The 14,883-nt window shown below is 45.5% G+C and overlaps 1 protein-coding gene across 1 annotated transcript in view; it reads right to left on the reverse strand.

Moving 5' to 3' along the window:
* Window positions 1-14,883, reverse strand: part of LOC137880356 (formin-like) — a 36,311-nt gene that overhangs the window by 4,735 nt on the left and 16,693 nt on the right. Inside the window, exons 7-14 of the mRNA XM_068721685.1 lie at window positions 14,164-14,225; window positions 13,777-13,865; window positions 12,615-12,744; window positions 12,259-12,405; window positions 12,053-12,112; window positions 11,835-11,955; window positions 6,364-6,456; window positions 2,410-2,461 (exon numbers count right to left, since the gene is read on the reverse strand). Coding sequence (XP_068577786.1) covers window positions 2,410-2,461; window positions 6,364-6,456; window positions 11,835-11,955; window positions 12,053-12,112; window positions 12,259-12,405; window positions 12,615-12,744; window positions 13,777-13,865; window positions 14,164-14,225 — 754 coding nt within the window. The remainder of the gene's footprint in view (window positions 1-2,409; window positions 2,462-6,363; window positions 6,457-11,834; window positions 11,956-12,052; window positions 12,113-12,258; window positions 12,406-12,614; window positions 12,745-13,776; window positions 13,866-14,163; window positions 14,226-14,883) is intronic.

A 14,883-nucleotide genomic window follows, 5' to 3' on the forward strand; every position in this document is an offset into this window, starting at 1 on the left:
GGAGTAGAAAAAACGTAGGAGAGCTAGCATCTATGAAACCATGGCTGCATGGTGACGCAGTCGGGCCAAAGGAAATTGAGCATGATGTGGGAGAAGCGAACTTAATGAGACGTAACCGAGGACAGAACCAGAAAAACCTCAGTGAACCCAAAAACACGAAGCAGACAAATTACAACTGCTGCATGTTGAGGGAAAGGCATCGGCACTCGCCACGGAATTACCTTCTTTTTATTTATCGTTTCATTAAGCCGACGCCTCAATTAATTACTATTAAGCTCGATGTAAATGTGCTTCCAGCTTAATGCTAACGGTGACGATGCTGTCATTCATTTTGTATTAGATTCTTGTAACAGGATTTACTTGAGGATGAACCTTCTGAAACATCTATTAAGCCACGTCACTAGCATGGCTTCAATGATTAACACTATGTATAGTTGATACTACTGCCAATATTAGACCAGAGTTTACATACCAATATTTAAAATACTTCATTTGAGGAATCTAAAAAAGTTTTTTTCTACAAACTGTTTTGTCTTAATACAAGTAAAAAAGAGCATTGCCTGAATAAAATAGCGTCAAAATGGCAAAAATACAATGTATGTTTGATCAAATAATAAGGTCATAATTGTATTAATACAGCCCAAAAACGCAAATTAAACAAACAAACAAAAAAACACCAATGTGAAGTGTCTCCGGAAATTCTTTCTGAACATGTTTCCCTCTACGATTAATTGAGAAAATAATCGTCTGATTAATTGATAATGAAAATAATCGTCTGATTAATTGATAATGAAAAGAATCGTCTGATTAATTGATAATGAATCGGACACATTTCAGCTGGATTTTTTTGTCAACATGCTGATGCTGACTCCTGTCGCCCGGCCCTTCTCCCTGCTGGTTGACTTTGACTCGCAGGCGTCTAAACTCACCGTCTCCTCGTGAGGCCGAGGTGTTCGGTAGCGCCGAGGATGTGTTGTCCATTTCCTTTATTAACGCCGCAATGCTGTGGCCACTGCTGCTGTTGTGTGTGTGTGTGTGTGTGTGTGTGTGTGTTTTTTGTGCGAGGATCCCTCATCCAGCGCAGATGTGAGAGCCCACCCAGGGCCCAGCGAGCCCGCTGACGCCCATATTCATCAACAGCGTGTCACTTTTATGAGGTGGCTCTGTGGGAACCTGAGAAAGAGCCCCCCCCCCCCCCCCCACTACCTCCTGCTCTACCGAATCAGCCAGCCCCCCTCCTCAGATGAAATTAAAGGAAAACTTCATTAAAAAGGCAAAGGTGCCGTCAGCTGCGGCGCCCTTTTGATCAATATTCCCCTCCAAGTTCAACGCCTTCATTACAGCGGTGTCACTCAGTCACAAGAGGGCACACACACACACACACACACACACACACACACACACACACACACACACACACACACAAGTCCAGTTGAGGGGGTTGAGGTATCACTATATGGCGAGGGCGGGGGGGTGAGGGACCAGGACAGAGACAGCAATTCTCTTGGCTAAAAAAAAAAACAGCAACATGAAACAGAACAGTTTGGAAGCATTCTCTGAGTTATAGTAATTGTCCGAAGCAATCAACTTCCTAATTGTTTATAGTTTCCATTTTCCGGCGTCTTTCACTCGGTGCTTTCATGATTTATTTTGGAAGAGGAAGAGTTGCGATATAAAGCAAACAATTCTGCTCTCTATCCAAACAAGGCAAAAAATAATCTATTTGCTTTGTTTGTCTGCCCCACCATCTTTTTCCAATATGAAATGTTCCAGATATGATTTCGCTCGGACAGCGAGCTCAGCGGCTGCCAGTGTGTCTCGCGCCTATAAATCTCTCAGGAAACTCTCGGGAGTCTTCTGCACAAAACGCGGCAGATAAGAACGATAGGAGCCGAAGGGGAGGAAGCGCAGGGCGTTCAGGCTTCAAGTACAGTATGCCGTGTGTGTGTGTGTGTGTGTGTGTGTGTGTGTGTGTAGAAATCCACCGCTGTCTCTGGTAAGCATTTTTATTTGTCTTTCAAACAAACTACAAAAGGCCTCGAAGTAATAAATAGTGAAAATATACACAAAACGCTGCTTAACCCTGCAAAATAAATTGCTTCCAAATCACATCCAACAATGGTTGGTGTGCAGGTTCTGTAAAGCCCCTTCATCTCACCAGAAACATTATGGGGTTAATAACTCTATGCGACTATACAAATAGCAACTATTGGGCTATTAGAAACCAGCTGTTATCTATGTGAAGCATGTTAAATAACCGTTATGTGATGTTTGAAATCCACGACACTTGAAGAATTCCCTTGTTGAGGGATGAAATCCACAGAAAATAGCAACACAGTCTGTCCGAACATCTTTCGTTGATAATGTTACATGAATGTTGGCTTGGGTTTGTTAAAGGTGGTCTCCTACCTTCTCTGTGCTGCATTGAGTCGGTCCTCTTCAGCCGAATGATCCTTTTGAGCTGGAAAGAAAAGAGAAAATATTGGATTAAGATATATATATATATCGTGGGGCAGATTATGAGGCTTCTGAGAAATGATCACAGGAACACCGGCGGGTCCAGAGGGGGGCGCTGTGTTCATCAGCCGTCCTTAAGGTTGACAATCGAGTACGAAAAGAAGAAGAAGAAAAAGGGCTCCGGGTTGAGATGTCAGTGACACAGCGAGCATGTTACCCAAGTGACAGTTAAGCACACTGTAAAGTCTGACATGCTTGTGCGTGTTGACGCACGAGAGCGTGATCCTCGCGGCGGGGAGCGGCGGCCTGTTTTTTTTGCGGAGTGCGCGCGTGTCGACGTACGTCTTCTAAGCTGAACCGACCCAGGGGCGGCAGGCCTGAGCAGAGAGGCTTGGGAACTGGAGGCTCCTGTGGACTCCTGCCATGTAAAAGTGTCTAAATGCAAGGCAGATGTGTGCGGCGGGCCAGGCCGAGGTGCAAGAATTTATCTAGGGCCAGAGAGTGCCTGTGATCTCAGATTTATTGCATTTTCCAGATTCATCCTTTTTACAATGATGGGGGACCTTTCCTACTTGAAGATTTAAGAGGGGGAAGTCTCCAAAAAATTGTTCAAAGGCAGGTTTGGGGGTCTTTTGGGAGAAGGTGAGCTTAAACCTCCGACCAAACCACCCCTTTTACGCTTTTTTTTTTTTTTTAACATGTATGTGGGCAAGGGGGCTGAGGTAAACCTAATGAATGAAGGTTGTGGCTATGTCTGGGATAGAAGGAGAGAGGGGGGGGGGGGGGGCCGTGACCAATGGCGTTAGTCTCAGTGGGGGTCAGGCTGGCGCCTGAGGTACCCCTCTGGTGCGATTGTATAGAGGTGGCACTGGAGCCGAGAGGCTGAGGGAGAGGGAGAGAGAGACAGAGAGAGAGAGAGAGAGAGAGAGAGAGAGAGAGAGAGAGAGAGAGAGAGAGAGAGAGAAAGAGACAGAGAGAGAGACAGAGACAGGCCCAGAGAGAGAGACAGAGGGAGAGAGAGACAGAGAGAGAGAGAGAGAGAGAGAGAGAGAGAGAGAGAGAGAGAAAGAGACAGAGAGAGAGACAGAGACAGGCCCAGAGAGAGAGACAGAGGGAGAGAGAGACAGAGAGAGAGAGACAGACAGAGAGACAGAGACATAGAGAGAGACAGAGAGAGAAAGAGAGAGAGAGACAGAGAGAGGCCCGGAGAGAGAGGATGTGTGAAGTTTCTCTTCCCTGTGCAAACATGAAACCAGTAGTCGCTAACTAGAAAGTTATGAGATGTGCATGCTGAGAGGGACAATAAATTAGGCCTTTAAAACTCTGACACACTTTTCCAAACCGCTGCTATACCTAGCAGCTAGATAACAAAGAGATGGGAAGCAGTCTGCGAGGGATGCTGAGCACGTTTGAGGATTTCCACAAAGCATCCCTCACCGCTTCCCTTCCACCGCCTCTACTTGAACACAGATGCATCTCAAGAGACTTCATCAAAAACAGCTTCCTCGGTTCCTTCGTTATCTGCAAATTTACCACCACCTACGTAATTCACGTTCATGTGAACAAGTGGTATTTTGGTTATTGGGGTCTGACTCACCGGCAACAAAGAAAGCGCAAGGAAATGATGATACATACACGGATTTCCAACAGGAGAGCCAGCGAAATGAGACTTACACCAGCGGAGATTAAAAGCAGGAATTTGTTTTCAATTAGTCACGGCTTGTCCTCAACACGAAAAATATGCCCGTAAGTTTCAAAGAGCTCCTATTAAAAAAAGGGAAACGAAAAGGCGGTTGATTAGACGTTTTAACCCACTGCGGGCTGTGTTCTTTAACTTTACTTGAGAGAATAAGTTCTAAAGATTGAGAGAGAAATGAATTGCAGGGGTTAGAGAGGACTCGGATCAAAACCAGTGACGGAACGGGCACGGTACTGGCCTTACAAGAGAACGGATGGCTGGATTTCGGAGGCTTCCCCCGTTAGATCTGGGAGCGATCACACAGGCGAGTTTAAGAGGCAGAGCGCGGGGCGTTTGGGTTCATCTGCAGGCCCCGCTGAGCGCTTCTCCACAGGCCGGGTTCTGGGTCAGTGCTACTCGGAAACACAAGTCTTTATCTGTGGGATTCACTTGGTACACTTTGATCCTCCCGTTGAAGGATGGAGCTATACTCAACGGTTAATGTCAATATCTAAAATCATGTGTCAAACACATGCATTCTGTGGTCAGCCTCCTGAGCGTTTAACCTGGGTGAGAAATTCACTCGTCCACCGGTGAGTCAGAGTTTAAGAGCCTCGGCCGCTCTTTGATGTGAGGAGCTGTTGCTTTGTTTTGCCTTTTGAAGCCATGGAATCATCACGAACGATGATTACGCACCGCTCCTCCCGAAGCATGGGCAACGGCTGGAGGAATTCTGTTTATGAAAGAGAGGTTTACAAGTATCCCACTGGAAAGTTTATGTTCAAGATGTGCCTTCGCAAATCAATGCGATCACAGTGGTTCAGAGAGCGATACTGGCCAAAGCTCTAAGGGAGGCTTCGGCGCTCGGAGGTAGTAAAAAAAAAAAAAAAAAAAGGGTGGATAAGATAACTAGAACAATGTCATAGTACGCAATCCCAGCGTGGGCTCGGTATGCAACAAACATCTTCTTCAGGAGTTGTACTGCAAACACGGACTCCCCACAAATTTTCACTCCGCACCGCAAACATCTGGCTACAATCTCCCCCGCGAGATACCTCATTTGACTCTTTTATGATAGAGCGAGTCTGTTGTTTCACCACTCTGCCCTTGCTGCAAGTAATGCGGGCAATTAGTCCTTTAATGCAGCCTGGTCCTTGTGCGATAGAGACACTTTCCTCTGTCGCCTGAGACCTACGTTTTGGCTCGATGCTGATTGACACACATTGCATCTAAACTAAAGTGTTGAAAGGGTTCTTCTACAGAAAGCACATTGCCTCTGCTGACATCTGGCCATGCGGATAGTGTCGGGCAGAAGAAGTTTTCAGAATTCTTCCTTCGTGCCAATACAACAGAGGTGAACAGAATTATGTTTTGATTATTGCGTTCACTATTTTCAAGGCATTCTAGCTAGACTGTGATCTCCACTTATGTGATCATTTCTGACAGCATCTGTCCACAGGCCGCGATGTATATAGTATGATAACGGTCAAATCAATGACGTTGGCTCAAGACATGGAGTGTGTCTAGTAGTGTTGTTGTGGCAGCAACTGCAACAGAGGCTGGGAAGACCAGTGTGTAGGTCAGAAAGGGGACAGATGATGATGTGTCGGGGGGGGGGGGGGGGGGGGGGGGGGGGGGGCTCTGCTCCTGTCCCGGTGGTCCGCAGACCTGATCCACTGAGGCCGGCCAGTCTTTACAAGGCCGCAGCCAGAGGTGTCCTGCCAGCTTTATGGCAGCCGAGAGTCCATGAGAACCACGTTAAGAGGCAATGTGATCCCTTCTACAGGTCTGGAGACTCCCGTCCCCTCCTCATGCGCTCTTACAGCGACAGAGATGCCCTCTCCCGACGCGAACACACACACACACACACACACACACACACACACACACACACAAACACACTTGCAATAAGACGCAGATTCTGCGCCACCCAGCTGACTGTCTGACACGGCAAAAAACATAATTATACCTCCCCCCACCCTTTTTTTTTTAAAGGTCTCATGCTGCGTGTCTGGGTGAAAACAGGTCTTTTCTAGCCCTGTAAGCTCTGTTTCATGTAAATCCTCCATCCAAATGAATGTTTCATCTTTTAAAAAGACACTGAGAAAGTCTTTTCGGGGTCAAATGCAAAATTGCTATATATTCATAACTTGTAAACCATATGTGGAACAATGTTTCCGCCATGTTTTGTCTACAGTTTTGCTCCAGATAAAAGAGCCTCGACTCACCATCGGAGATGAATCCTTCCATCTTCTCCTTGAAGGGCTGGAGGTATTCCTCTGACGGGTTAGCACACACCTTCTGAGTGTTCTTCTCACAAGCTGGTAGAGGGAACAGAGGAGACAAAAGAGGGACATGAGGAGTGATCAAAATGTCTCATAGTAAAGGTGAGGTCATTCAGGGATATAACCCAATTAAATAAGAAGATGAATGAATTCAAACTATGAAATTAGGTTCATTAAAACGTGATCAGGAGAAAGACGAGGTCCCTTGAAACAAGCTTCAGCTGTCTTCATTAAATTAAAAAAAATTAAAAAGTCTAATTTTATCCAAAAAAACCCCCAAATGTTTTGTAAACAGTGAGAGCATTTAATTCAATTGACACCATTGGTGGAGAGCAAATACCGCCGTTTACAAATCAGTAACACTTGTCTGTTGTTTTACGTGTTGTTGCCGTTTCTGATAACTCAATATTGTATTCTGAAAAGATGTCGTAAAAGACTCGGCTCAGACCCGTGTGTCCGTGCGAGTGCAGCAGATGTGTTTGCTGTTTGTTGATGGGCTTTGTGCCAAATGACCAAACTCGCACGCGCTCAGAGGAAACAGTCGTGACTGAGCGTGTTCCAGCCGACCCTTCTCCATTTCCTCTCGACTGTAAGCCGGGGTCACACACACACACACACACACGCGCGCACGCGCACGCACACGCACACACACACACACACACACACACACACACACACACACACACACGCCTGGTGAAAGAAGGTTGGCACATCCAACCTGTAAGTCATTAATGGCTGCAATAAATACCTTAACTTGCTTATGACTGCATAGCGCAATAGTTCCGCAACACAACGAGAGCATTATTAAACACGCCGTCTCACTTCGTCGCCGCTTTCAGACCAGAGCGTGGCTCTCATGTGTGTTTGCAGGCGGAGCTGCTGCACCTGCAGCTCGGTGAACTCAAGTCCATTACATCTTTTATTTATTGGCCGTCTCAATAAATCAGACAGGAAACGCAACGTCTGCACATTAAAATTGAGGAGTAACTACGCACAGCCTCACAGTCTGGATTCCAGGGCATTTCACGGATTGCGAGAGCCGGCGGTGATCAAAAATACAAAACAGAAACCAGCAACCATACAAACATGACCAAGATATCCTGTTTGGACAAACCACGCTTCCTTACCAGAAATCCTCCCCCCCCCCCCGTCCCCCCGTCCCAACTGAAAAGTGTGTTCAAAACATCAAGTCTACAATTTAGAGGCGGCTCTCGTCCAAATGTGGTCCAGACAGCGAAGGCTGCAAGAAGGAAGCCCGCAAAAACACAGCAGCTGTAAAGAATCAAAAAGAAAAGCTCCAGTTTGAGACGGTGTCTTGCAGTGATGATGCATGTTTCAGAGGAGTGAATCGAAAAGGAGGATTCTCCAGCGAGCAAACGTCTGGTCACACTGAAGATCTCCAGAACGTAAAAGGGATTTTGCCTGGAAAATGATGCTTTATCGGTCACAAATAAAAAGGCAAAGTGTGTGTTTATGGAGCAGTGAATAATAATAATAATAATAATAATAATAATGTGGCTCTTTTGCAGAAACTGTACCACAAACGTTGATGGGACAACGAGAGAAGGCCGATTCGGTAAAAAGAGAAAGTTGTGGGAATATGGTTTTATGCCTCACACTTTATTTCACGCCCCACAGTATTTCAAAGTATATACCGTATCACACACACAACGGCATACTCAAATTAAAAAAGTATTTTTTATAGGTTAAAAAGTATTTTAAAATTTAGCTTTATTAAATGTTTATTTTTAACTAATTGTACATTATTTCTGCTTCGTTGTGCCTCATAAATATGCAGAAAATAATTATTATTATATATAAATGGAAATTAAAGACTGAAAATGTAATATTCTAGAATTAACACCATGACTATTATTTAAGATAAATGTTTAGACTTATAATTTAAAAATGCAAATATAATATGCAAATTATATATATATATAGTAACATGAATAGTCACAATATAATTATTGACATGCTGACTTAGTATTAGTGCTTCTAATAATCGCTAATAAAAATAAACGGAAAAAGTGATTTTAAGTTTTTGTCTCAATTCTCATGATAGAAATAAATAAACAGCTAATCAAACCTATATTATGTATAGAATTTATGTTTTGGTGTGAAAATCTAATGACCATTCAGACGTAGAAACCAAAATGATCAATCAGCCTACTAGTCAAACAATAATTACATAAATACAATGTGTCATAAGCAAATCACAGAGTTAAAGAATGATGACAATAATCTGTCTCGGATAGTAAGTGTCCAATAGCGCTTAGTGCATCACTACCTACAGGGTGAAAACGGATGAGATCACAGGCAGTGAGCTCAGCCTCTTCTGAAATGGGGCGCTCACGTATTCTCCATCAAGACATCACTTGAACAGAGGCCTGTGAATATTTGTATGGCCGGAAGTAATCTGTCCAACCAGAGCCACGGGTACAGTACATCACCAGAGCCAGAGCCGGTACCCCGAGGCACAACATGCATCCATTCCTCCAGAGGAGTCATCGCCCAATCCATCATATCCCAACGGGAGAAAGTCGACCAGCTCCAGTTGTGTGTATTTTGAACTAACACGACAACAGCTGTGGGCAAATGGAGGGTTGGGGGGGGGGGGGAGGGGGGGGGGGCAGTGGTGGAGTTAACGGGAAGAAAAACAAACAAACCAGCCAGACGTCTGCTCCAGGATTTATCATGTGTGGTTTAGCAAAAGACGGGCGACTTTGATGTCAATATGTGCTCATGATTTTACCGCAGGAAGCAAGATTCCCCTCTCCAGCTACCAGGAAATGACAGCACACCGAGACAATGCGCAACCTGTGTGTGTGTGTGTGTGTGTGTGTGTGTGTGTGGATTAGAGAGAAAAAAAAAAAAGCTTGGATGGGGGAGCCTGCGGAGCGCCACAAGATGAACCTGCTGTGCGACGAATGCGTCGGTCGCGGAAAGAAAAAAAAAAAAAACTGCCCCGCCCACTCCGGTCTCTGGATCGTTATTTAAAGTAAACACTGAGGGAGCAGAGAAAGCCAGAGAAACACATGATGATACACAGGCCAGTCTTTTCCTGTCCCTCCTCTCTGCTGTGTCAGGCCGTTAACTGCCTCTATAAGAAAGGTACAGACGCGCTCTCCGCTCATAAATCAACCCGTATCCATCACACTAAACCCTTCTCCTGAATTTCAGCTGGAGAATACAGTTCTGACAAGTGGAAACACGAGGCAGGACTCTGAATACGAGGTGGAGCAATACAAATCACGAGAGAATGCTGCGATTAGTCAGTGCAATATTTATCTATATTCGTCATACTCGCTCAATCTGCGAAGAGCCTTGTTTGGTAAAAAGGACCTCTGTATCGTGGACGGATTGTATTCGTATTCAGCGTGCAGGCTGTTCGAACATTCAGCTGAACTTTTGTGTCGTTCGCTCAGATGAGCGGCGACCGTACCTCAGCGCGCCGACGTCACACATCCCGTTTCCGAGCGGAGCGCCCGCGTCGTAAAAACAGTCCTCAGGCTAAAGGCCCTGCCTGAACTTGACATTAAAGGCCATTTAAAATCAGGACACTGTCTGATTCTCCACAGTGATGAATGCCTAACCTGGGCCAGGCCTTCTGTGAAACACTAAACTCCCCTGAGCAGCAAATGAGCTCTGACTGTTTCTTTTTATTTGATCCTATTTCATTCGGTAGCGTCCCCGCCTCTCTGTCCGGTCCAATTACACGGCAGTTAAAGGGATCTTTACGTAAAGATAAACGGAATCCCTAGTTTGGCTGCCCGGGTTCTGGAGCTAATTGCGCTACTCTACGTGATCCGAGTCAGAAACAGAACAGAAGACGTAGGTCTTTATAGGAGCCGAGAGTCCTACAGTAGGCCGGGGTCCCTGTGGCCTCCCATTCGTCCCTCTCAGCACAGAGAGAGGTCATCACCCTCTCCCTAAACAGGAAGCCCCATCAAAAGAGGATCATGTTTCTGCACAAGGCAGTGAAGGAGAGGGCAGACAAGCAGACCAGGACCTGAGCATCACTGACGACTAAACGCTGCGCGCGCGCACACACACACACACACACACACACACACACACACACACACACACACACACACACACACACACACACACACACGTGCAGCAAAGCGTCATTACGTCTGCAAACACACTACTGTGCCAATTAAAAAGACAGTACGCTGAGATTCGTACGGGACGGGCACATATCGGCGCTGTCTGAGGAGGGAGGCTAAGCTAGTAGAGACTGCTAGCGCAGAGTCTCCTGACCTTTGACCCAAGCCTGGAGGGCGAGACACCGGCGACCACTGCAGTCGCCACCTCAGGATCAGGTGAGGGGCAGGCGGCCTCGCTCAGTCTCAGTCAAAACGGAGCCAGTAAACCAAAAGTGTGATTCAGTGTCGGCCTCTCGGTGTCAGACGCAACTCACAATGTGGATGGAAGGGATCTGTGTTAGCGTTATAATCAAGACCACTTGCTTTCTTTAGGCTGGTTTATAATAGCCAGGCATAAATATTTATTCCTGGCGGCTGGAGAGGATAAAAATGGTGCAAGTCAGAGGTGGAGCTCACCAAACATCCAGAATCCGACGCTCGCCCTGTGATGCCAATACCCCCGAGGACTACCGTGCCAGACTGTGCTGCAGCAGAGATCAAATACGAGGGCCCTTGTGTTGCATTTATTGTCTTCAGGTCTTCCATTTTTCCTAATAAATGAGTGACAGCTTGAGGTGGGTCTGGGTACTTTAGTAGACTCTTTGTATTTTTTTTCCCCCGGGTCAGAGAGGAGAGGGCTTTAACAGCGATCTAAAAAACGTAGGGGAGAGCTGCGGAGCATATCTAATTGCTTTCATATGCCGTATTATTGGTTGATTTAAATAACCACAGACACCAGGGGCACTGGGGGGCATCGCCTTTAACCTCCGCATGGCCCTGGCCAAGACTGGCTGGCTGGGTTACTGAGTGGCTCGGCGCCCACGACACTTTGAGCACAGAACATGAAAAATCGGGTTCAATGAGCTGGATTTTTACTCCCGTTTCTAAAAAAAAAAAAAAGGGACAGCAAAAAAATAAAAAAAAATGTAGAGGATTGTTTGGCTAGGTGCTCTGTCACTGGTCCTGAAACGGGAGAGGTTGTGATGACACGGCTGTGAAGAGATACAACGTCTGGTATCAGGGGAACGCCGCCTCAGGCCATCCGAGGTCCTGAATACGCCGTCAAACCTCTCCGCACAGGGCAGGCAGAGTGCATAGGATTTACATACAAACTGCACAGGTGAAAGAAGGTCCTGTATACAACTACACTGATTGAAACAAATGTGACCAAGGCACTAAAATGCAAATGTGGTGAGCAGGTTTAAGCCTCGACATCCACAGGGAAAATGAATGTACTTCATTCGACGGGACATGTCCTACCAGTCAGATCCTTCTTCAGCTTCCTGATGTCCTTATTGAGGTCTTCAAACTTGACCTGAGCAGCCTGGAAGAATTCCTGAGGCTCCGGCATAGGGAACACACTCTTCTCCGTGCCGGCATGCTGGAACAGCGGATCACATATGAAAGTGTGATGAGTGATGAGCGACAAGATGTTTTAAGAGTGTGAGAGTGTGTGAATTTGATTGACCGTGCCTTACCTTGTCAAAATTACGCAGGTAGTATATAACCACAAAATCCACCAGGTTCATGGAGTTATCCTGAGGATTAAAGGACAATCATACTTTACATATATTATCTACATATTGATACATCATTGCCATTTGATTTTATGGGTCTATTTAGCTGAGATTTATTGGGGAATTATGGCAGATTTTCAGTGTAAAATTGTAAGAAAATGTTTAACCCTGCTTTTGACGTCCTTTAGTTTGGGGAGGATCTCCAGTCCGAAGCCATCAGCCTGACCTCTTGTCCTGTTCCCACCGTTCATGTAGTTCCCAAAGGCCAGAACGAGGCCCATTACGTCCCGCAAGCTATTACACTCTAACAGCTCCTGACAAGAGAGACACACACACACACACACACACACACACACACACACACACACACACACACACACACACACACACACACACACACACACACACACACACACACACACACACACACACACACACACACACAGCCTTTGGGTTAGTAAACCTCCACACAGCTTAATGACAATTTTTTCTGAAGCACTCTTTGCTGACGAGATGTTCTTACTTTGCTGACATGCGAGATGATCTCCACCTTGCGACGGACGGAGGAGATGGTATCGAGGAATACTGACTGGAAGATGATGCACTGGGCTCGGCTCGCGAAGTCGGGAATCTGGGAGAGCTCATAGAGAAACCTGGATAACGAAAAGGGCAGGAGGAGGTGGCGGAAGAGAATGGGGTGTGATGTGTTATGACAGAATTAAACAAAGTGTCTAAGAAGAAGAACTATTTTGGTTCCTTGGCAGGCTTTGCTTCCCCATGCAGGCCGTCTGAGTCAATGTTGCCGCTCAGAGGCGGCCGACAGTCATGAGCGGCGCTGCTCGGCTGGGTTTGAAAAGGTCCGCGGGGTCGGGCGGAGGGAGAGCAACGAGCGGCTCACAGAGACTGATCAAAGGTAGCTCCGGCCCGATGTGGGACGACTTATGTAAACAGCGCCGTGTCAGAGGGGAGGGGAGCGGTAACATCCTGAGTGATTAGGCCCTGCTGATGGAGGTAGACACTGAGTAGGGATGACTCGGGCAGCAGCAGTGACAGCTCTGGTCAAACATGGAAATAGGAAGCCCAGGCTGAGCGGCACCGCTGGGTCCAGGCCTCGTTAACCGGCCCGGACTACTTAACCCTGACAGAAACTACTGAAGCAATGTTCATTAATGCATAGGTTTTCACACACACACACACACACACACACACACACACACACACACACACACACACACACACACACACACACTTGGAGAGACTTTATAAAAAATAAAGACTTAATAAGGAGGGAGTAGACAAAGTATGCTCAACTGTGTAAATGTTGGCCAAAATGAACCTATAAGTACAAAAAAAAACCTTGACAAATATATTAATCTAATCTAATCTAATTTCGGTCCATAAAAAAAAAAAAAAAAAAAATTATAATAATAATTAATACTGGAATCATCTCAAGTTTATTTTCATTTATTGATGAGCCCTAAGAAATCTCAGAAACCCATGTAAATTAATTAAATCTAGCTAAACTACTGGGTGAAATATAAGGCAAATAGCACTAAACTCAATATCTGAATTCACATTGATTTCTCTGATTAATACTGGCAAGTTTACAATTACTTATGAAAGTATAATTTTCTTTGAAAAGTATTAAAACATTTGACAAAGCGTATTTGTAGAAGCGATCTTACTGCTCAGGTTTGTCCAGCAGTTTGACTTCCTCCTCTTTCGAATCCTCATAATGTTTCGTTATCTTGGCAATTTCGTCACTGGTGGCCCTCTGTGAAGAGTCACAACACAAAGTCCAAAAATCAATATATATTATATAATATATCAGTATGTATATCAACACAGGTAAATACTTTCACAAAGAGAAGGACATCCAGTAGAAACCTGAATAGGCATTGCAAATTGTTGCAGTGCAAGAAGTTACACGATAATAAAAACCATTTGGACTGATAAGACGCATACCATGACGAACCCAATTTGTAGCAATAAAAATAATACGGCTTTCTCCATTTTCTTTAAAGCTGCCATTTCTTTTTATTACCTTAGACAGAGTGCTCCTTCATACTTACATTTTCATATAACGCCTCAATGGTCTCCAAGTCCACCACAGAGTTGTCCACAGTAAGAACAGCTGGAACAGTAAATATATTCATTAGAAGCAGTCAGTCTAATAAATGGAGAAGATCTTGGCCAAAGCACGCTGCCTTTTAAGTGCTGCCAGTGTTAGAAGAACAAACTCGTCTTTCCGACTAGGGACGTAAACTCATGATAGCCCGGTAATTTTGTTAATAAAACATCGTATTTGTGGCTGTGACTATTTGTAAGGCATACTATGGATTTTATGAGAGTGAAAACAGAAAAGAGAGCAACATCTGAGTAAAACCAGCGGGCCAGTTGTGTCTACTCGCTCTCACTGAACCCGTTTGAGCTCTGGGCCCCACAGTGAGAACCACCACAGCTGACTGTAATGCTTTTTAGAGTCAGACAGGAGAAGGTGAGCCCTGTGAGAAAACAGAGGATGCAGGAGGAGGGATAAGAGAGAGAGAGAGAGAAAAGGCTGGCAGAGATCACAAGTTAGACACGATCGGACTGAGAAATGATCTGAAGTTTCTTGACCTGCTTCGCTTCGTCGAGCTTGACTCAGTAGTAATGAAAGTTCACAGGGAAGTCTGAACACAGAGGACAGCAAAATGAAAGAGAGAGTGCCTCCTGCTCTGTGTCTGAGAGGTGTCACAGGTTTATGGCTCAGTGAGGGAGGAGGGCATGAGGACACAATGGGAGGGTATGGC

This window comes from Cebidichthys violaceus, unplaced genomic scaffold (genome assembly GCF_023349555.1).
Source record: "Cebidichthys violaceus isolate CVI_PGR_0920_01 unplaced genomic scaffold, fCebVio1.0.p SCAF_28, whole genome shotgun sequence".
Taxonomy (NCBI): Eukaryota; Metazoa; Chordata; class Actinopteri; order Perciformes; family Stichaeidae; genus Cebidichthys; species Cebidichthys violaceus.